The following is a 21,573-nucleotide window of genomic DNA, read 5'->3' as shown; positions in this document are numbered from 1 at the left end:
TATTAATAAGGTAGTATTTCTTATGCACTCCCTCTCTGTCATATACCCCATTATGTAGTGTACCTATCAGTTTATGGGGACCGGGGACAGTACATAAAAAGAAGAATGTACTAATGTCATGTATACAGTGCTCACAACGTGGATCAGCCACTGCACTGGTGTAACAGAATTTGTGTTATTGAAGAAGAAATATACTCTTTTACATGATCATTGATATTTGACTAACCCTACTGTTTATCTTATCTTACAGAAGTTTTATGTACCTAAACCTTTCAGTTGTTTATGAGAGAATGAACAGTTTCAAGGTAAAGAAAATTATGTTGCAATAAACTCTCTCACACTTCTTGTCCCAGTGTCTAAGAGGATGATAAATAAAATAAAATTTAAATGTTAAACTTATAATTAGACTTATTTGATAGATAAACACATCTTATAATATAGGTTCTGGTTGTTGTGTGAGAAGGAGGCCAAATCTCTTCTTGATTATTATTCTGTGTCTTGAATACTTGTCCTCTGGTGAGAAGCGGGCTGAAAAGATAAAATAAATAATAATTTTAGAATATAAGGACAGAAGCACAAATGCAATTTAATATGGATGGATGTAAGAAACAGCTCTTTTTTTCAGAATATCATATAAATAAGACATGTTTTAGTTTACACTAAATGCTAACTTTACAAAAGCAGCCCACAGAAGGGTGCTGGATTTTAGTCCGCTTTCTTAAAGAAAATTACTTGCATGGATTGAATATTTACCTGGATGTGCAGATATTGTAGGTTTTCCATAAGGATCAATGGTCTGTAAACAGAAAATCAGTTTTAAGTGTGTCACACATCAAATCAGGAAAGTGGTCATTCTTATGGTCATAGCAAGTCCGTAGCATATCAACTGTTATATCATCAATTACATTTAATGAATTATAAAGGTATAACGCACAAAATTACTGTTACCTCGAGATAATACAAAAGTTAGAAATGGGGTTTTACAATAAGAGTGGTGATATTAGTAAACAAACACGTGAGTTGTAGGTTATAAAAAATAAAGCATTAAAACTTACCGCCAGTGTGTATTGCCTGTCACCCTTTTCGTTCAAATAGTATCTAAGATACATTTTGCTGTTGTTGTCTTTCGAAAATTCAAAATATATCCGAGATTTATTGAGATTTTGAAAAATCTGTACGACACACGCTCTCAAACAGCAACAGCTCGTAAACGGGAACCACAGGTTATATAGAATTGTCAAAATGTCAAAGTCACTGTCAGCCATTCTGTCAACAGTGTCAAATCTGGACGGTTCCAGTTTGTCAGTTTGGTTTGTTGATGGCAATTTGTGATTTAACTTTTCATGGATTGTTTTTATGCAGCGAGTTTGGTGTAATTTACGAAGTCATTTGGTAAGAATGGCTAATCTTCCGCCGAGAAAAGTGTCCTCTTCTAGTAAAGCAAAACAAGATGCTTCTCCTCTTCAAATACTCTTACAAATGGGATTTCCCAGACACCGGGCGTAAGTAAAATTTTTATGTTCCTCAAACTAATCTATAATTCGGTAAAATTAATGTAAATTTAATGCACGAAAAGACCTATAGTAATGCATGAGGTTTATCTTCTTTAACTCAATTTTAAGTTAGATCAAACAAAGCAGGAAGGCCCTTGGAAACGGATAATAATATGTAATTCAATTTAAAATGAACTTTATTTTTTCTTTGAGGAAGTAAGTCACGGACATAATTGTCCCTTTTCAGACTGAAGGCACTATCAGCGACTGGCAATCGCAGTGTCCAATTGGCATCTGATTGGCTTCTGACTCACGTAAATGATGCCCATATTGATGCAGATGAGCCCAGAGAGTACATCTTTTACGCTAGCCCCACAGGGCCCCTGCTTAGCCAGCTGCTGGAGTTCTGGGACAAGTCTAAAGAGATCTCTGGTTGGAATGGAGCACACAACTTTCCTCCACATATTACTCTGGTTTCATTTTTTAAGGTAACACTATTTTCTAAGTATTTTAATTTCTCATTTTGTACATCTAAGAGCCATACTCTAGCCATAATTACATGCTTAAAAAGGATACTTGCACAATAAATAAAAATACTTGGTGCAGGCTCCAGACGAGACTTCGCTCCAACTGGGTAAAGCAGTGAAGCATGTGGTGGAGAATGTGGGGGATCCTCCTAACTGCCCACTAAAGCTGGAGCCCTATGTGTCACACAACTTCATGGGCTTGTTCGTCTCAGAGGAACATGCTGACTACTTGAAAAGAATCGCAGTGCAGTATGTTAAACAAGTGTCCTCAGTATGTAAGTATTGTGAATGATATTTGAACCTTTTTATCTATTTATGTGGAACCAGGAACATTTAAAGAAAGTATTTGTCTGTTTAATTCATTATTAGAACATAAAAGTATGTGCAGGTAAGAAGACTAAGTTGCCCAGAAATTGGCCTTTGTCACAAAGTAACTTAACTTTCTTTTATTTACTTAAAGGAGTTAACACATATATGAAACATATTTCTTAAAGGTGAATGTTACAGTTTCCCATCATTATACTTATGTAGGTCCTACACAATTTCCTTGTAGCAACTAGCACCTGTCATTATGTAGTGGTTAACATTCCAACATAACATTATTTTATAGTGGGTGTAATGGTGGATACGTATGAACATCTGGATGCACTGGGAACTTGTTTCCCATGGTGTACCATGCCTCAAGAGAAGCCTATCAAATGTAAGAGTGTTCTAAGTGGCTTTCTGTGCAAATCTTAGCACTTTAGTTTTTAAATGTTATTTTATTTGCCTTTTTAAATAGGCTGTTTCTTGATGTGGCTTTTTTCTACAAAATTTTAGCACAAAACAAGAATTAAGTTAATTTTTTCATATCACAAATCCCATTATTTATTTTTTAATAAAAATAAAGCATAGATTCTTCACCTATTTATGTTCATTCACTTGTTCTTCCTTTGCCAGCTACGCTTTTTTAATAAATCATTTAACCTTATTTTAATTTATTATTTTATTTATCAGCTATTTTATAGGCTAGAGAAGTAGAGGACTCCTTGAGCATGTTCAACGGCTTTCAGGTAAATACTGTTTTGTTATGTTTTAGTTAGCTATGTAATATAATTTTGCATGCTAGATATTTTTATTTGTATCTAGTTTTAACTGGTTAAGGTTGTTAGGGGGGTAGGATTGTAGTATTTATATTTACTTATTTATTCATTTAAATGAAAAGATTGAATTAGATCATTGAGGGTCTTCCTAAATTAATGCTTATATGTGATAGAGGTGTCAGAGGTATGGCTCAATGCAACACAACTTATGTGGGTTTATGCAAGGTAATCTGACTAATCTGGATTTTCTAAGGGTTCTGGTGTTACAGATGTCATAACTGTTATTCAATAAAATACATACCTATAAGTTATTTATAACACAGACAGTCACTAGTTATAACTGATATTTAAAATATCTGTTTGTTCTTCAACAGATAGTGACCTTCATATTTATAGAATGTCGCCATGAAGCGAAACATGACTTGATTCTAAGAACTCATTGAATGAATCCTTCTTGGTATGCTCAATAGCGGCTTTATAGCGCGGCTCTTATTTATAATTGGATGACATTCGTTAAGCGACATTAAAACATAAGATATAGTTTGGGTTGTGTGCTCTGATTATATTGTACCTCATATGATTCGATGAAAACATTTTTTGCACTTTGGTCCTACCTACACCTTATCGTTAAAAATAAAATAGGTAATTTTAGTTATTATGTTAGACCATACCGCGCGGCTAATTGAAATGCGTCTTGAATAATATATTGAGATATCAATTAAAATAATCATAATCGAAGTTATAGTAATCTCTTCCCACAGGGATAGGACCTTTTGCTTAAAACAGTCGTGATTTTACATAAGTTAGCTTAGCAATTTATGGCATTGCTGCAGTGCGTCGAAATTCAACGATAGCACGCGAAACTTGCAAGGTCTTTTGAAATGTAATTTAGGATTCAATGGTAAATGAAGAGAGCTCAAATTCTTGCCTAAGATCGGTGCGCCGAAAAAAAAATTAATCGTTTTAGACGACGTCCGTTCGCATAAATTCTACAAAATTATGGGAGCTTTCATCCTGGGACCAATTTTTAGGCTAATTTCCTAATGAAACACCTTTTTGCTAATTGAACCCATTATAGGCAGGTCTTGTTTTTTTATTTGTAGCTTTGTTCTGACATCATTGCGTAGCTTAACCTTTAATGTCCCTCTAATCGATTTCGAATAGTAGAAATAGAACATCTACATAGAAGTTTTGATGTAAATGTTCCACCTTCCTTAGGACATTCCTTAATAACATTTTTGTCCAATCAGCGATAAATTTGGAAGCTCACGTGAAGTCGCTTCACATAACTCTGGCATACCACTTCGATGTCGCCGCGTTTGATGAGCTGAAGAACTTGGTGGATAATATGCAACCTGTGGACCATTCCAGCTGGGAACTGAGGCTTTATTCCAGGGACCCGCGATTTGCTAATCATCAGGTAAATTAAGATCATTTTCTTCATTCATTACCAAAATTACTAAGATGTAAGCCGAGAATGAATAACGCTTAAAAAATCTCTACTAGTGTGCGAGAGGTGAATTTGCGCTATTCTTCAACAAAAGCGATGATTCTATTCCATATACAAAAACAATACACAAATGTGTAGGTACAAATGTTTGTCGAATTTACTCCAGGAACAGAGTTCAATAGACTGATAATGCGCGACTTTTTTACTAATGCCCCTGATTAAACACAAAAGAACAATGACATTCCTACGCAAAATTGCTCTTACTGGAACAATAGGAGTCACATTTCAATTACAAAATTCCCACGGTTACTAAGGTGCATATGTCAATGAAGCCATATATCGATATCGGATTTTGCTTATTTATCGATAAATCGTGTATTTTATCGATAACACAGGTCAACAGCATTTTTGGTGCAAAGGTGAAATATACAATTTCTTGTAGGATATTAGATACGTAATCGAAGTCCAGAACATAGAGTTGCACTAGCACGTAGGGATTTAGAGATATACCCCTCCTAAAGTACCAAAAACGCGATTTTAACGATATTTGACGATTTTTTTGAAGTACAGCAAAATAGTTTTTTTTGTTTCTATCTATAGCATTATATAGTACCACTCTTCCCGATTGAAATTCATTTTTATTTCCAACGTTAAGAGTTTAAATTTTCATGAAATATGTATACAGCTACGATAGTTCGATCTTCCCTATATTTCATTTGGCCTGTTAGTATGAAAAAACTCCACTTTAGTTATAAAATGGTATATATCGGGAAATAAAACTCGCAAAAATATAAATTAAAATGGGGTTAATGCGGGGAAAGTAGTACTATATGATGCTTTAGTTAGAAATTCCTATAAAATTCTGCTGTCCCCAAAAAATGACATCAAATTTCATAAAAAAACGCGTTTTTGGTACTTTAGGAGGGGTATATCTCTAAATCCCTGCGTGCTAGTGCAACTTTATGTTCTGGACTTCGATTACGTATCTAATATCCTACAAGAAATTGTATATTTCACCTTTGCACCAAAAAAAAAATTATAATTTGTTGACCAGTGTAATTTATTTTCAATTGTTGTTGTCAGGTGTACAAAGTGACTCAAGGTTACGCGCCGAACGCGAGCGATGAGCTTGAACTGGTGCTCGGCGACTATATTTATATCGAGGAGAAAGAATTCGCCAACTCGCCCGACGGATGGGTGCACGGCACTTCCTGGCTCACAGGTCGGTGCTGTTTATCGATAACATTCTAACGATATTTTATGAATACGGGTACTTAAGTGTTTCCTTTGCTATTAGCACTTGGAGGAGCAGCCCTCCAGCCCTGCCTAGCAAATATTTAACCTGAATTATTCGTGTGCAGTTATATGTTATTGCGGATGCGGTCTGTCCGTTTGATACCAAGAATTACCAATACCAAGAAGTTATTCTTAGTATCAAACGTGCAGACCGCATAGTACGCAATACCGTCATAGGCACCAAAACCGGAATTTTCGATGTGGACCAAAAGGCAGCTGAATTAAAGTGGAACTGGGCTAACATCGTCACCCAGTGGCTACCACAGGATGGCCATCGCATTCGGGGTAGGCCCCGGAAGAGATAGCGTGACGAGCTGGATGCCAACAACTCTGATTGGTGGAAGACTCAAAAGATCCAGAGGCGTGAAGACAACATGCCTTTGCCCAGCAGTGGGACAATACAGGCTAAAAAAAATTGAATATATGTTATTGTTGTGCGGTAGTAATCAGAAACAATCACCATGGTGCTCATGAACTGCTTAACAAAAGACTTGAATAATATCGATCTGAACTCTAGATAAGACTACGTATTTTTAGCCCGCAAATTCAAGTAAATATTAGCATGTAACGGTGTCACCTCGCAGTACGTAAATACGTATACTTAGGTACGACACGGTACGCATTCGGTTATCAATAGCCAACGTATTACATCACAATATAGTACTCTAATTGGAAACACGAAATTACGCGTAACGAACTTACCTACATCGATTTAAACTTTGCATTTGATAAGGTTTTCAGTTGTGACTTCGCCTTACAATAGTTTCATTGTATAATCTGCTTAAAATGAGCTGAAATAGAGTACCCTTGATAGCGGCAGACCAATCGTGGCTTATGCGACTACTGTCAGCTGTTTTGATACAACGATTGTGATTATTTCGTGTTCAAATTGGAGTCATTCGTTGGTTTAGCTCGCCTAGTGGTCGTATCTAACTTGTCTTGAAATACCGGAGTGGTTTGTGATATCGTTTGTCGCGTGACGTGTACAATGACGAGGATAATCAACACTTTTAGATTGTTGAACTTGAAAATTGGAGGTTAGTGCTATGTTGTGTAATGTTTGCTAGCTAACTTTCAACCTTGTGGGTGGTCAATGACAGTTTATTTTGCATTGAACTACACCTGATTGACTTTATTAAATAGTTATCCGATTCAGTTCAATGCTTAGGTAAACGGTGTTTTTGTTAGTATTTGTATGAAGAGCTATGATACTTCAAGATTACTATCTTAGAGATAATGAATGGTCATATAGATGGGTTAATTATGATTCACAATTAAAATACCAGACGATAAAGGTACTAGATATGTAGGTACATCTACTTAATCCAGTTAATATCTTATCTTATAGGATGTGCAAATCTTAGATTAATTATTCCATATATAAAAGATGTAGTGCAATTGGAAGTGATTTGTCTTTAGACGTCAGCCTAACAGGTAGAACTGGAATTAGTATTTTTCTTCAATCAACTTTAACTGTGTATATTGTAAGTAGACTTATTTTAAAACTTCATCTTTGGATTACCTACATTTGAGTGGATTATTTTTATCAAATTATGTACTAGTTCTAAGTTATATTTGCTATAAACTTGAAAATACCTTTCGTGACCTATATTCTGTGCAATTTGTGTTGAAAAACCGGCCAAGTGCGAGTCGGACTCGTGCACGAAGGGTTCCGTAAATTACAGTTAAATCAACCTATCTCAAAAACTATAAGAGATACTTTGATCAAACCAAAAATCGTTGAAAGAGTTAATTAGCATGCATCACCTCTATTTTTTTTAGAATTTTATACCCCGTAGTTATAAAAATAGAGGGGGGGGGACATACTTTTTACGACTTTGAGAGCTGATATCTCAAAAACCGTTCACTTTAAGAAAAATGTTTTTTAGAAAACTTTATATCATTTTAAAAGACCTTTCCATTGATACCCCACACGGGTATGTACATCGAAAAAAAAAATTTCATCCCTCAGTTACATGTATGGGGGGCCCCACCCCCAATTCTTTTTTTTACTATTTAGTGTCATATTTTTGTAGCGGTTCATACAACACATATTCCCATCAAATTTCATCACTGTAGTACTTATAGTTTCCGAGTAAATCGGCTGTGACAGACGGACAGACGGACAGACGGACAGACGGACATGACGAAACTATAAGGGTTCCGTTTTTGCCATTTTGGCTACGGAACCCTAAAAAGTGTTTAGTTATAAAACTCTTGGAAAATTACAATAATTTTGTTTGAACAATAGTTAATCAGTGTAAATAATTAAACACAGCTATAATCAACCTTTGTAAAGTGAACAGTGTAAAACGCCTTGTAGACTTTCCTCTAGACTACGAGTCATAGTAGTCCATAGTTGCAAGCAATGGCGTGATGACGTCACAGTCTAACTCGCGGAGTTCTCACCAGCCGTGCACATTGTTGTAGGAGTCAGTGGTTATTTGCCGGCCGTGTTTACTCGACGCACTGCCGAGTCCGACGCCTGGACGCTACACCGAGCCATCTCACTTGGAAACAACAACAGTACGTACATATCCTAATATCTAATACTAAAACACTATTAGCACTATATTAATCAATAATAATAATATAAGAAGTGCTTGTTTACGTGGTAAGAACGGCCGGCCGTTAACTCACGTGTTGTTTTCGACTTATTATTATTGTTGTTTAATATTTTAAATGTTGTGAATGTCACGGTAGGTATCATGAAAGTGATAGTGCTTAGGAATGAGTGATAATGTATGTTAATGTAAATAAAATTGATTCTGACGCTAATTCTGTGATTTGTGTTTGTGAGCAATTTTGAACTCTGCGTGTAGGGAATAAAGTTCAATGTTAGTGGAATGGTAGTGATGCTAGTCGGCATCAGGTTTATTGCCCCAAAGTTTTTATGTCTAGGATTTTTTGCGCGTCTGTTTTGGTGTTCTTTGTTAGATAGGAAGCTCTATCCATGGCTGGGTAACTTTTGTGACAAAGGAAATTTATTTTGGAAAGCGTTGGAGCTCTGTGATTGTAAATACTGCTCAAATAGTTCAATCAGCGTTAAAATACGGTAATTTTTGTTGTTGTTCCAAAGTTTACTTACCAAGAAATTGCAAGTCAGTGCTTTGTTTTTCCTGAGTTAACAGAAGTTTAATATTACATACCAATCAATGACTAGAATTTAATACTGTGTTTATTTTGTTTCTTGTAAAATATGTGATTAGTTTTCCTGACTTCTTTATCTGAGAGGGTTTGTAAATAATAGAAAACAATAGATACATACCTTTGTGGTTACAACCAAGGTAGCCGTTAGACAAATCTGCTCTTTGTACAGTCACCTTATCGAACCGCGGTTATTGACAGTACCAGCAAGATCAAATATTGTTTCAAAGTCTCCAATTCTCAGATAATAACGGTCAAGATTTTAACAAACATTTCTCGTGATTTTCTTTATTATGACCGGAGTGGTCGGCTAAGCAGGACAATGAGAGCGAGTCCCAAACATTTTACATTTATTTTAATAGTGTGTTCCATTGCAGGTTCGGATTGTAAGTCAGAATCGGATTCTAATACAGACGGAGAGATGACTACTAATTATCCTCATGAGGACGCCACTCAGCTCGGACATGAGAAGTCTGAGGAAACTTACCAGGAGTGGAACAAGTACTGGACTGCTGTGCAGTTGGATAAGAGCGATGGAATACTGAATATAACGCAAGGTGAGTTCTTTGTGATAAATGTATGGGATGAGACTCACTCGTAGTAGCTTCCATAAAGTCCCCAGAGATTTCTGTTCTTATGTTGAGTTTTAAATTGTAAAAGTGTCGCTGTATTATTTTGGACAGATCGAACAATATAACACGATATAAGGTCTAGTGAGTTAATAATACGAATTGTGGTTCTTTTTCAGGTATCCCAATTGAATGGAAGTCCAATGGAAATAAAGTGGAGGGTGAGGCAGATGTGAGTATTCCTATTTTTTACTTACATAATTATACAGTGCGTTCCTTTGACGAAGGACATATTTAAACACATGCTTGCATGATAGGTACGAATAAACATGAAAAAATTGAAATTTTACTAAAGTTTTGCAACATGGTTAGTTCTTATCAATGTTTAATTTAGGGCTGTTAAAATATCCCATCTGATTGATAGCCCCAAGCTTAAGCTTAGTTTTCAAGGTCACTTTATCTCCCTGCTTTTCAAAGCATTGCTGCAACGTCGGCAGCTGTCGCAACCCCTCTGGTACAAATATAGGTCAAGGATAACATGAATACAAATAAAAGGTACAGGATTATCGCTTTTGTGTCACCCTAACATGAGTGACCAAATGGCCAGTGAAAAAAAACCGTTAATAGTCCGGTTTACACCGGTTTTGGCAAAATTTTGGAGAGAAGATTTTAGCATATTAGGTAAATCGGAAACTAGGACAGCCAATCCGACATGTGGTGTATAGTGTTCTCAGAATATGTAAAACCACTATTTTTATGTTCTGATGCTCCATATTCGTAAAAGCAACAAACAGTGACATTATTACACGTCTGTCAAAATAATCAAGATAAACCAACAGGCAATAATTTCTAATTCCCTCGAGTGTTAATTCATCAATTTATTGATTAATAAAATCTAGCAATTCACGCATCACGGTGAGGTCATGCGCCGATTGTGCTTTCTTTGTAGTCGTGAACAGCTGAAAATCACACCAATTTAGTGTACTGATAATAAATCTACACGATGTATGCATTTTGATAAGGGAAGGGAAGGGAATGCCGATTAGGCAAAGCGAAATCAATACCTACCTATTATTTAGGTTTCTAACTGGAGGAATATTAAAGCGACTGATATGGATATGTATCAAATTCATACATGAACATTAAAGTACCTACTGCAGTCATGCAGGTGATGCAATCATATCTAACATTCGGTCATATTTTTACGATTCAATGCAAATTTTACTAAAGTAAACTTTACTTTCGCCGGTCGCCGGAAGACGCTGGATGCAGGTCGCCTCCAACAGGTATCTGTGGAGATCTAAGGGGGAGGCCTATGTTCAGCAGTGGACGTCCTATGGCTGAGATGATGATGATGAAACTTTACTATACGCAAATTCCGTAACTATGAACTGTAACAGGACACTAATTTGTAAGTCGTTGCCACATTCGGAAGTCATATAGAATTTCTAATGAAGATATAATTTTTAAAAGATATATGAGGTGATTGATTGATGGTATCTTTTAAAAATGCAAAGTCAACTTTACAATTAATCTGAGGTTTTTAAACTCTTATCACATTAAATGAAATAGGCTTTATTACTGACACTCTTGTAAACAACGCTACACGAATTAGAATGTAGAACAGTGATGCCTAATTAAGTAGTGAGTATGAAGGCGATTTTTTAAATCGCATGCATAACATGTTTTGAGAAATCTGTGATATAATACCTAGATAGTCTTACATCATTCATTTAACATTGATCATTTGCAAGATATGAAAACTTGGTCCTGATTCGGAATTCCTTTGGAGTGATTCAGGCCGGTCATCAGGCATTTTATTGTGTCCAGAACAATGAAAAGCTTTGGGGTAGTGCAGATCAATTTGAAGCTTTACAACAATAGTAGACCATAAAAACACTAGTACTCGTCTGCATCCAGTTAGACTGGAAGCCATCCCCCACATAGGAAAAGGCCAGTAAGATGCAACCATAGTAAATAATGTAGCCATAGAAATGTCCAGAAAGGACATACATATGAAGTCTAGAGCAATCATACTATATGTAAACCATTGTTACAGGCCAAATCGTTGAACGAGAAGCATCGCCGCTGGATATTCGCCATGCGCCACGGAGAGAGAGTAGACTTGACTTACGGACAGTGGGTGCAGCACTGCTTCGACGAAAACGGCACCTATGTGAGGAAGGACTTGAATCTGCCGCTCAAGTTGGGTGAAAGGTACGTAATCACTTACCTAGTGGTTATTTAATCACTATATTAAAGTGCATTTTTGTGTTTGTACTGGAGTGGTAACTTTCCAGTCGCTTCGCCAGTCTCACCAAGGGGTATTGGGTTGCCCGGGGTAACTGGGTTGAGGAGGTCCGATAGGCAGTCGCTCCTTGTAAAGCACTGGTACTCAGCTGAATCCGGTTAGACTGGAAGCCGACCCCAACATAGTTGGGAAAAGGTTCGGGAGATGATTGGAGTGGTAACTTTCGTGTAACCTTCCTTGTTCAACCTTACTTTGGGAAATAATCGTCTAGGTACATAAGTCCCAAATAAAGTGAAACCTTCGACTATTAGAGGATAAATTTTATATTAATAAGAGGTAACCTTTCCTTATTCGGACGTTTATCATGTTGTTTAAAATAAGACATAATATTCTATGTCCAAAATATAGGTAGATAATATCACGTGGTGGTTCTACTGAATATTTATGGAGTGTAATTGTGAGAAGTTCTCCAATTAGCTTCAATAAACGATATTTGATTCTCTTCGCAAGAGTTCGCAATGACTCTCAATCTGAGTAAATTAATTTGATCGCAGTATCTCTTCTAGATTCTGTATAAGTAGGTAAACTTAGAAGTGCACCATGCCCATAATATCATGTATTCTGAAATCCAAAAGTATTGCTCGTCTTAGCTAAAATGAGGCGACCCATATTACCCACTGCATTTACGATCCAGGGCGCACTTAAAATGTAGTGAAAAGATAAGTGTCAAATGTTAAGTGTCGATCAATTTGCGGAATAAACTAATAGTCACGATGCGTCGACAAATGCATATTTAACATACTCATGCTTGAGTCACGAGACTTAAATCTGACTCATATCTTTTGTAGCAATTATATGTATTATCTTATATATATATGTATACATGTTAGACTATATCACGTTTAACAACAAATACATAAGCTAAGGAAAAATCCACGATTTCACTATTTATGGTTCTAAATCGTCACCATTGAATATGGTTTCTAATCGCTCCTACATACATGTACCTATGTAATCAGGTTTTGCCAAGATAAAACCTTTTTTATCATCCTTAATCACACATTTCCTTTTTCAAACTAAAAAAAACTACAACCTATTTCATAGTTGTCTGCAATTATTATTTTTAGTTATCTACAGTTTTATCAAGCAGCTGCATACCAGCTAAGCATCCGGTAGATTACACTCTCTAACGCTCTGTATGTTTTTATAGTAACCCTTTCCTGTTTCTGTGCGTAATTCGTGGGTTTTAAAAACCTTATTTTATAAAGTATGTATGGTTACTTTACTATAAAAATATTTTCCGGGGAAAATATATGCATTAAATGATATAGTTGTAACCAATAAGTGTGATAAGATAAGTTATATATATCTCAAAAAAGATAATTAAGTCTTTCTAAAAGCCTATTTCAAAAAGGGCAAAACGAGTTCTATATTTTCTGTTCCATTCCAGGACCGGTGGCAGGGACTCGTACGTGAAAGATACGCCGCTAACGCGGGTTGGTCGCTTTCAAGCGCAGCTGGTGGGCGAAGGGCTGCGATTGGCTGGCGTGCCCGTGACGCACGTGTACGCGTCAGCGGCGCTGCGGTGCGTTGAGACCGCGCATGCCTTGTTAGAAGGTAAAGTTATTAACATTATCTTGATGGAATTTCTTTATTAGCATGCTTTTAAGGTAACAATGCTACTGTGGTGGAGAACAAAATGACGAACGGAAATATCACAACGGAAAATCTCCTAAGAATGTAGCGTCGCTAATATGCGGATGTTCTGGGAATGAGGAACGATACTGGCTACCTACCTCATCTTTGAAACCCGAACATTCTTTGTAAAACCTTAAAATGTTTGTTCGTTCACAAATTGACCTTTTTTGTCACGCTTACCGTACGTATTTGACAGAAAAGAAGGTTCTTGAATTTCCTGCCTCATAGCATCTCCGGTCATCTTTCCTTCCTCCGTGTCTACTTGCTCTTATTAGTTATCATTTGTAAATGCGTGAATGTGAACTACCACAACATATTCAAATCAAAACGATATCAATGTCTATTCGAGTGGATCCAAAGTGCACACAAATAAACAATCTATTATTTACTAACATTAGATAGTATCAAGTAGTCTAATATAGTCACATATCAGTACTTAACACAATTATGTACTTCAATTTATCAATATTTATGTGCTATAAATAATTATAACGGCGTCCTAGCCGATTGTCGACCACGGCAATTGTTTTCATATAAGGAGATCAGTCAGCTGCGCAGGACACATAATAATGCACAAACATAAGCACAGACTCAGGTGAACTCTCTATTCCTTCACACTCCTAGTCCGACATGACGGTTGTCCGACACGACCGGAGAGAGATCAGGCGCAGGACCAACGTTAGCGTGCCCTCCGATGCACGGCTGTATCAATCACCAACTTCAAGACTACGGGCTGAAGTTTCTGAAACTGACAAAGACCCGAAACCACGTGCACAGCACTCGCACTGTACAACTGGACCAAATAAGCATTTTAAATATATTTAGCATTTATTAAAGCATTATAGTATATTTATGATTTCAGGGTTGCAAGCAGGTCCGTCGGTGAAAATCCGCGTGGATCCGGGGCTGTTCGAGTACAAGATGTGGCACATGGCTAAGGGCATGGCGCCTTTCATGACGCCCGAGGAACTGCATAAGGCTGGATTAAATGTGGACTTGCAGTAAGTTTATAAGAGAACTTTTATAAAAAGATCACGTTGTCGCTCATAGCGTCTGAAACTTTATATCTATATTAAATGTATGTAACAGACGATTAAACGATAAGTTCGATAACTTATTAATGTATGCTAAAAGACGTCGCTCTGCATTTCCGGGTAACTCTTAGGTATTATCTAGAATTTGCAATAAAAAATTTCTTGATTTTACTTTTGAGTACCGAAACCTTGAACAATTTTAACCCCATTTCCAGGTACAAGCCATACGTGGAAGTCGATATCAATACGACTGAAACATTGGAAGAGTATTACAAGCGAGGAGAGAAGGTTGTGCAATCCGCTGTCAGGGATACCGAAAAAGACGGTAAGAACTTGCGAATAACGATGATAATTTATTTTTCTTCTTGTAGTACTACACTTCCCTTGAAACTAATGCCGATGTTTCGATAAAAGCAATTCTTAACAATCACTTCTAAAATATGTACAAATCTATACACCATTTGAATAGCCGTTTCAAACAATGTAAACAATCTTTATAGAAAGAACTCTATGCACAAATACATTAAAATCATGATGCAATTGTTATTATTGTAATAAAACATGAATGTTTGAATAAAAAGTCATATCAAAATGGTTTACCTTAAGTCAAGTGCCTACGCACTCAAATGGATTGTAAATATCTCATTTATTTCTCAGGTGGCAACATAATATTCGTCGGGCACGCAGCGACACTGGACATGACAGCCATTGCTCTGAAACGCCTCTACGAGAACAAGACGGAGTACCCTCCGTACCAAATCCACGGCAACCTGCTGAGAGTGCCATACTGTGCCCTCGGGGCCATGAGGGACAACCCCTTCCAAGTTGTCTGCCCCCCCTGCCCTCCTTCAATCAACTCCAGCTCAGGACGCTTCGACTGGAGAATGCTCCAAGACCTATGAAGCAACACTCAATAGTACGAATAAAATATTTCTTGTGATATACGTGTAATCAATCGATGTTATTGTGATTTAGGAATTGCATTTTTTTTTCTTTTGTAAGTTTGCTCTGGAAAACGTTTTGGTATAGGTTGGTAATTGAAACCACCCTTTGTTATTCTTTACTTGCTTCCGCACGCGTTTTCACCTGCGTCCCTAGGGAATTATTCCCAATAAATGGATAAAAAGTAGCAGTAGCAATAATTAAATCCATTCAGTAGTTTTTGCGTGAAAAAACAAAGTCGCATCAATTCTTACAAAATTTCACGTTTATATTATGCTCCCTTTTCGTCTCAAAGTATCTAAAATAACCTTCCATTTTTGATCTTTTGGTTCAAACGGTAGCGAAGGCGTCTTCCATGAGCAACATTTAGGTTGTAGATTATGCTTACGGGAATTTCTCATACTACAATTTTCCGTATCGATAAACGACAATGCTGATGTGTAGTCTCTTTCCATATTTGTCTCGAATTATAATTATCGTGCTATTTATCGATAACCTGTTTATTGTTTAAACAATATACAACCTTTTTTCAATGACATAAAGTTGACATGGAAAGTTTTTCTCAGTGTGCATCCCGTAGGCATATTTTTAATGTTTATTTTTTTAATTAGATAATCGAATTTTCATATTTGATACGTTCATTTTTCAAATGTTTTTTCATACTATATAAGAATAATTATTTTTTGTCTATTTACCTTAGCTTGCTTTTATCATTCCTGGTGACTATAAAACAACTATTAAAGTATTTAGAAGTGTATTTTAAGATAATATTACATTTGTAACGTAAGTAAACATGATTCCTCTTAACACTAAATAACTAAGGACCTGCTTTCAAAGGAATGTTTCTATTTTTGTGTCTAATACACTACTCAGTGGTATTTTAATATTTTATGAATGTTACACACTGAACATAATTGATTGTAATTTTATTAAGATCAACATTGCTTATGTGCACCATAGTTGCTATAATATTAATTTATCGATAAGTACACTATTTCGTTTCAGAAGGTTGTGTCTTTGTAATATTGCTAACATGTTGCCTGCGTATGATAAGTCTCAATTTGGTCAAACAGTTTAATCTAATCTGTGATTAGTAAAAGAATGCTACTTTTAGCAGGAAACATGTTAGCTAAATATTATTTAAAACCGACAAAACTTTCAAAGATAGTATTTTTTGCTTGTTTTGTTCTAGTCTTAAAATCATTGTTGTTGTCCACGGCTAACCACGCTCCCTGTATCTAATCAAATACTAGACAAATGGCATATCTAGTGTAATGTGAGAGTACGGGTACACTGTCCCCGTAGCCTACGCTAGCTGATGTACATACGTTGTATAATCTGTGTACTTATGTACTTCGTCGGTACCTGTGTATTTTAGTGAACTGTTTACTTTGTATGCCTTATTAGACTGATTAGATATATGTTCATTACACTCGTATTAATGTTGATTATATTTGTACCTGTATCAAATTGGGTAAAATAAAAACGTCTTTATAAATCGTAATGGATAATTTTATTAACACATTTTGTTCATGGCCTCAACCAACATTGAACTTTTTGGGATATAAATATTACAATATAATATTAAAAACAAACTGACATTAAGACAACCATAAGTTCCAGTAGTATGATTCTATGTAAAATAATTCGGAAACGTCGATATGTTTTGTATCGATAACTACTCTTGACTAGAAAGACGAAAATGGGAATACATTGTGATTCATAAAAAAGAAATGCAGAACAATCTTACATAAGCCGAGATAACAAAATGCAAGTCATCACTCTCTTAAAACAAATATTAAGTAACATTGAAGGCACGATTTCCTGTAGCACCGAAGATATTTTAATTGGCACTATATTATGCTACAGTAGACTATCCACTCAACACAGAAGTTCTATGCTAGCAAATGGCCCTGATAATACGTCATTTATATGCTGTTCCGACGAAATATAGGTCTTTGGTCAAGTTTCGAACTTGCTTGCATAGTACAAATATCGAGTTTGATAGTCTATATTACTCAAACCTTTACATCGAGATCAAATTCAAACAAAACAGGACCATTAATCAAAGAAACATTTTCACACACTCACTTACTGTTATCATTATTTGAATAATTCAATCTCTCAGATATGACCTCTTCAACAATCTTCTGGATCATCAATCTATCTTCAGGTTTCATATCTTCGGGTTTCGTCTTATCGTCGTAAATTTTTCTATCTATTAATCTATGTATAACTTCTTCCACGATAGCGTCTATATTCTCGTTAGTTTTATTTGGAACGTCAGCTTTTTCAATTATTTCTACATTCTTTTCTGCATCATCCTTTTCTGTTGTTTCAGTTGCTTCTTCAATATCTTCTTTTGGTAGTTCTGGGAACATTTCCGCTTCAGGTATATCTCCTCTGCCATCCTTCTGATCTAGTTCTACATTTATATCCGATATTATAGTTTCCGAAAGCTCATCGGCGATATGTTTATGACGTTTCATAATTTCTTTTAACTTTTCTTTAGCTGATGCAACCACTTCTTTTCGTGTTTCTGTTTTAATTTTCTCTATTGCTTTCCTTTTTCTTTCTTGTCTAAGAGCCTTCAAATCATCAAAAGCTTTCTTTGCTTTAGGCAATTTCGTACTGCTATCCTCTTGAGTTTCCAGTTCTTCTTTAACAATAGGTTCCTGAACAAGAGCCTCTTTAATTTCCTCGACAATATCATTTTCAGCTGGCTTGAATTCGTCTTCTAAACGGGACTCCTTGCTGTCTATAATGCTATCATTCTCAGAGAGCTCTTTAACCTTGATAGGTAACTCTTCTTTACTCGCCTCAGAACTTGCTTCTTTTGATGCCAACTCTTCAATTGAATCGTAGTTGATAAAATCGACTACAGTTTCATCACTCATTATTTTTTCATCCACTTTTCTACGTATACTGTCGAGAGATTCCACACTGTGGCCTAACGGAAATTCGCGGAAATCTTTTCGCTCTAATATGAAAAGGGCTGGCTTTGTTTTTATTTTTACTGGTGGCATCAGTTTATAATTCATGGCAACTTGAGAAAATGATTCTACACTATCTAAAATTGAATGTGTGGTTGCAAAAGATTTGAGGTTGGAGGAATACTTGCTTTTAGCTTCGATTAGAAGATGAGTATAGTCTTGTAGGAGTTCTACTGGCAAAGATTCATTTTTGCTATACATCCATCGGTCATTAATTTGTGTGTATCTTGTAACACCAGTTTGAGCAGCTAAATTGCAGATATGTACATGGACAAATGGCTCGTTTCTTAAAATTTTGTGGAATCTGGAACACAAGTTTAATATTTTAGATATTTAGTATTACTTTAAACTTCTATTATTTGGTTATTAAAGTAGTGAATACATACCTAGTGATTGCAACTCCACCAGGGTAGTTAGTCATGGCCACCAAAACAAATGCTAATGATATGATAATGTTGCCAAGTATCACAAAAACTGAGCCCCAGAAGAGCAACTCGAATATTGGTGCTTTCGTTCTTCTTACATATCTGGAAAAGAGGTAAATCAATAATTAAGATTTTCGGCACATAAAGGGTACTACATACACTACGGTAGATCCAGGACAACTGATCTTACAATAGGTATTCTTACATTTACGTATGAATTTTAAACATTTATATTTAAATGATTTCATCAATACTTTTTTTTTGGTTTGGCTAGTAAATAATCATCATACTCACACATAAGAGCAGGCGGCCGCCGACGCCATATTGAGCAAAGGGAAGACATAGATAATGAACCGCAGCTCCTTATGCGGTAGGAAGGAGTACAACAGTATATACACGAACGCCGGCGCAGCGAACTGGATCATTCTCCGGTCAATGTACATCCCTACTGGTATGAGGATTAAACTGGGGCCTAACCCTCGAGGGAGGGCAGAGTAGAAGTACCAGAGAAATGGTGATGTCTGTGATGTAGTTCAGGAACTTACAAACTTAACTTTTCTGTTATTGGGGGTTCAAATATACATATGTTAGAGGTTGTTTACTAACCAGAGAGTTTAAGAAATCAGTTGACTCATTCTGAATTATTCTGCTGTGAAACTAGCCTTGAGGATGTAACGGATGAAACTTACTTTTCAATATATATGTAGGCACCTACAGACTTTTTTATACTTTCCAAAAGGTAGTGCAGTAAAATCTTATGATATTTAAAAAAAGGATACACCCCAGTCAGAGCTCTTGTTCAAAATGGTGTTGTACCAGAAGACTTCAGCTTCAGGCCAGAGCAAGCGGCGCCAGAATATTGAGTCCACTGCCACAGTGAGGGTCACCAGCCCTACACCAGCAGGCACGGCTATCTTGAATAGACTGTGAAGGAAACAATATGGTACGTATGGCAAATGATGAACATGACATTTTGTTATACTAATAAAAATGGGACTGGACGAAAGTCTTTACACCATTTATCAGAATCTATACATATAATAAAATGATAGGAAAGTGAAAACTGTACATTGAATATTTTTTTTAAAGAATACCTGGGGGGTGATCCATAATCGATTCTGAACCCAAATATGTAGTTTTTAGAATTTTTGTCTGTATGTCTGTTTGTCTGTATGTTTGTCCCGAATAAACTCAAAAAGTACTGCATAGATTTAAATAAAATTTTGCATGACTATTACCTGGGGGCCGGTTCAACACATAGGCATATATTATCACGCTATCACCTACGGGGGTTGAGCAATGAACGATTAAATAAACGAAATTGCCCACGCAGACGAAGTCGCGGGCAACAGCTAGTACTACAATAACATAGTATATATATAATCAGGGAGAAGCAGCCAGTCTAAGAGAAAAGAAGATTGGTGGCTTACTTACGTAGTTATGTCAATCTTTTTGAAATACAGGTCTATGATGAGGAAGAGTCCAAACAACATGGCTAGCTCTGCTCGGAATATGATGATTGAGGCACCAGCACTTATTATGAATTGCTTATGTTTGCCAGACAACCAGCCTTCAAAAGCTAGTAGTACTGAAAAGAAAATATTTGTAATGACAAAAACGTGACCGACATTAACTAACATTGTAAAATATCAGTTGAATCATTAAAAATAAATTTGCCCATTACTAGTTAAGAAATAAAGCACAAAATTGAGTGTAGCTAGTACACATTAAAAAAAGCCATAAAGTAATATACTTAATGGACTTAACTGAACTGAATACAATATTTTCTTACTTTCATAAGTGCCTGTAAGACCATGCAGCTTATTAAAATAACTTATTGAACAGATATCACACTTACCCAATGGTAGCACCATGATGTTAGGTAACGGCCGGCTCATATAGAACATGAAATGGTACTGTGTGACCGTGATGAGGGTGTACCACCAAGCATACGTGCTTCCGAACTGCTTCAGCAGAGCATTCCGCAGTCGCGCCCATGCTCCTATCACTGTTAATGCTAGCACTAATCGCACTGCAAATAATGTTCATTTTGTATTAACATTTTCATCTATATTAGCAAATTTTAATGTTGAATGAACTTTTAATATACTTATTTTAAGTACACGGTCTAAAGTTATTATTTTCCACTAACCTACATATTGCATCCAAAATTTGTTGATTCCAGTAAGATGAAAGAATGACACTACAGGTGCTGAAAAAGCTGATATTACTAGCGGACCAATGAAAGTGCGCGGCACGACGCCCGGGAACTCATTATGATCGTACTGGAAGAAAATAGTAATAAATGTATGTCTATAGGAAGCGACTTATGGATCCAAAATTAGAATTTGTAGACACCTGTGAGAGGTTAAGTCGGTGATATAAAATGTCGTGTGTGGCTTGAATGTTGAAACTTTCTTCTACTTTTGTAAACGGACATAGTAACACATGTAAGCTGGCGATAATATAAAGTAATTGGACCATTTCTTATGATAAAACCAACAACAACAACCCATCAACCCATAGCTCTAATTTCAACTGACGAAAAATGTCATAACAAATGTCAAATCAAAATCAGATGTGACGATACTGCGTGAAGCGTAGTATTTAGTCGATTATAGTTGTAATTTTTAAAACATCTAAAGTGTAATTCGTATCAAATGATT

General features: G+C 36.1%; 3 protein-coding genes across 3 annotated transcripts; 1 reads left to right on the top strand and 2 right to left on the bottom strand.

Moving 5' to 3' along the window:
- Positions 1-382: 382 nt before the first annotated feature.
- Positions 383-1,215, bottom strand: LOC110382930 (H/ACA ribonucleoprotein complex subunit 3). The gene is made up of 3 exons (XM_021343644.3): positions 1,056-1,215; positions 754-796; positions 383-528 (listed from the first exon to the last, which is right to left on the bottom strand). The coding sequence occupies exons 1-3, from the start codon at positions 1,107-1,109 to the stop codon at positions 431-433; spliced, it is 195 nt and encodes a 64-aa protein (XP_021199319.1). The 5' UTR covers positions 1,110-1,215; the 3' UTR covers positions 383-430.
- An 85-nt stretch (positions 1,216-1,300) lies between these two features.
- LOC110382927 (ecdysteroid-phosphate phosphatase) lies at positions 1,301-16,993 on the top strand. Its single transcript, XM_064039596.1, has 15 exons — positions 1,301-1,502; positions 1,741-1,981; positions 2,100-2,295; positions 2,631-2,720; positions 3,054-3,056; positions 4,353-4,522; positions 5,636-5,774; positions 8,279-8,374; positions 9,373-9,552; positions 9,744-9,796; positions 11,624-11,781; positions 13,266-13,432; positions 14,376-14,514; positions 14,763-14,872; positions 15,205-16,993. Exons 1-15 carry the CDS (start codon positions 1,357-1,359, stop codon positions 15,447-15,449), a joined length of 2,133 nt encoding a protein of 710 aa, XP_063895666.1. The 5' UTR covers positions 1,301-1,356; the 3' UTR covers positions 15,450-16,993.
- Positions 16,980-21,481, bottom strand: LOC110382926 (dol-P-Man:Man(7)GlcNAc(2)-PP-Dol alpha-1,6-mannosyltransferase). Its single transcript, XM_049848862.2, has 8 exons — positions 21,266-21,481; positions 21,060-21,192; positions 20,766-20,939; positions 20,342-20,495; positions 19,687-19,831; positions 19,202-19,428; positions 18,869-19,009; positions 16,980-18,786 (listed from the first exon to the last, which is right to left on the bottom strand). The coding sequence occupies exons 1-8, from the start codon at positions 21,389-21,391 to the stop codon at positions 17,577-17,579; spliced, it is 2,310 nt and encodes a 769-aa protein (XP_049704819.2). The 5' UTR covers positions 21,392-21,481; the 3' UTR covers positions 16,980-17,576.
- Positions 21,482-21,573: the final 92 nt, after the last annotated feature.

The sequence above is a fragment of the Helicoverpa armigera genome, chromosome 20, assembly GCF_030705265.1.
Source record: "Helicoverpa armigera isolate CAAS_96S chromosome 20, ASM3070526v1, whole genome shotgun sequence".
Lineage (NCBI taxonomy): Eukaryota > Metazoa > Arthropoda > Insecta > Lepidoptera > Noctuidae > Helicoverpa > Helicoverpa armigera.
Note: the sequence above shows the minus strand (reverse complement) of the source record. Positions and strands in the feature narration are given on the sequence as shown.

Coding starts and splice junctions, on each gene's coding strand:
- LOC110382930 (XM_021343644.3), bottom strand. CDS start 1,109: ATGTATCTTAGATACTATTTGAACGAAAAGGGTGACAGGCAATACACA. Junction 797..1,055: donor ACAGGCAATACACACTGGCG/GTAAGTTTTAAT, acceptor TTCTGTTTACAG/ACCATTGATCCTTATGGAAA. Junction 529..753: donor TACAATATCTGCACATCCAG/GTAAATATTCAA, acceptor TTATCTTTTCAG/CCCGCTTCTCACCAGAGGAC.
- LOC110382927 (XM_064039596.1), top strand. CDS start 1,357: ATGCAGCGAGTTTGGTGTAATTTACGAAGTCATTTGGTAAGAATGGCT. Junction 5,775..8,278: donor CGGCACTTCCTGGCTCACAG/GTCGGTGCTGTT, acceptor ACATTGTTGTAG/GAGTCAGTGGTTATTTGCCG. Junction 13,433..14,375: donor CGCGCATGCCTTGTTAGAAG/GTAAAGTTATTA, acceptor TTATGATTTCAG/GGTTGCAAGCAGGTCCGTCG.
- LOC110382926 (XM_049848862.2), bottom strand. CDS start 21,391: ATGGTCCAATTACTTTATATTATCGCCAGCTTACATGTGTTACTATGT. Junction 20,940..21,059: donor ATTTTGGATGCAATATGTAG/GTTAGTGGAAAA, acceptor CATTATTTGCAG/TGCGATTAGTGCTAGCATTA. Junction 18,787..18,868: donor GGTGGAGTTGCAATCACTAG/GTATGTATTCAC, acceptor CTTGTGTTCCAG/ATTCCACAAAATTTTAAGAA.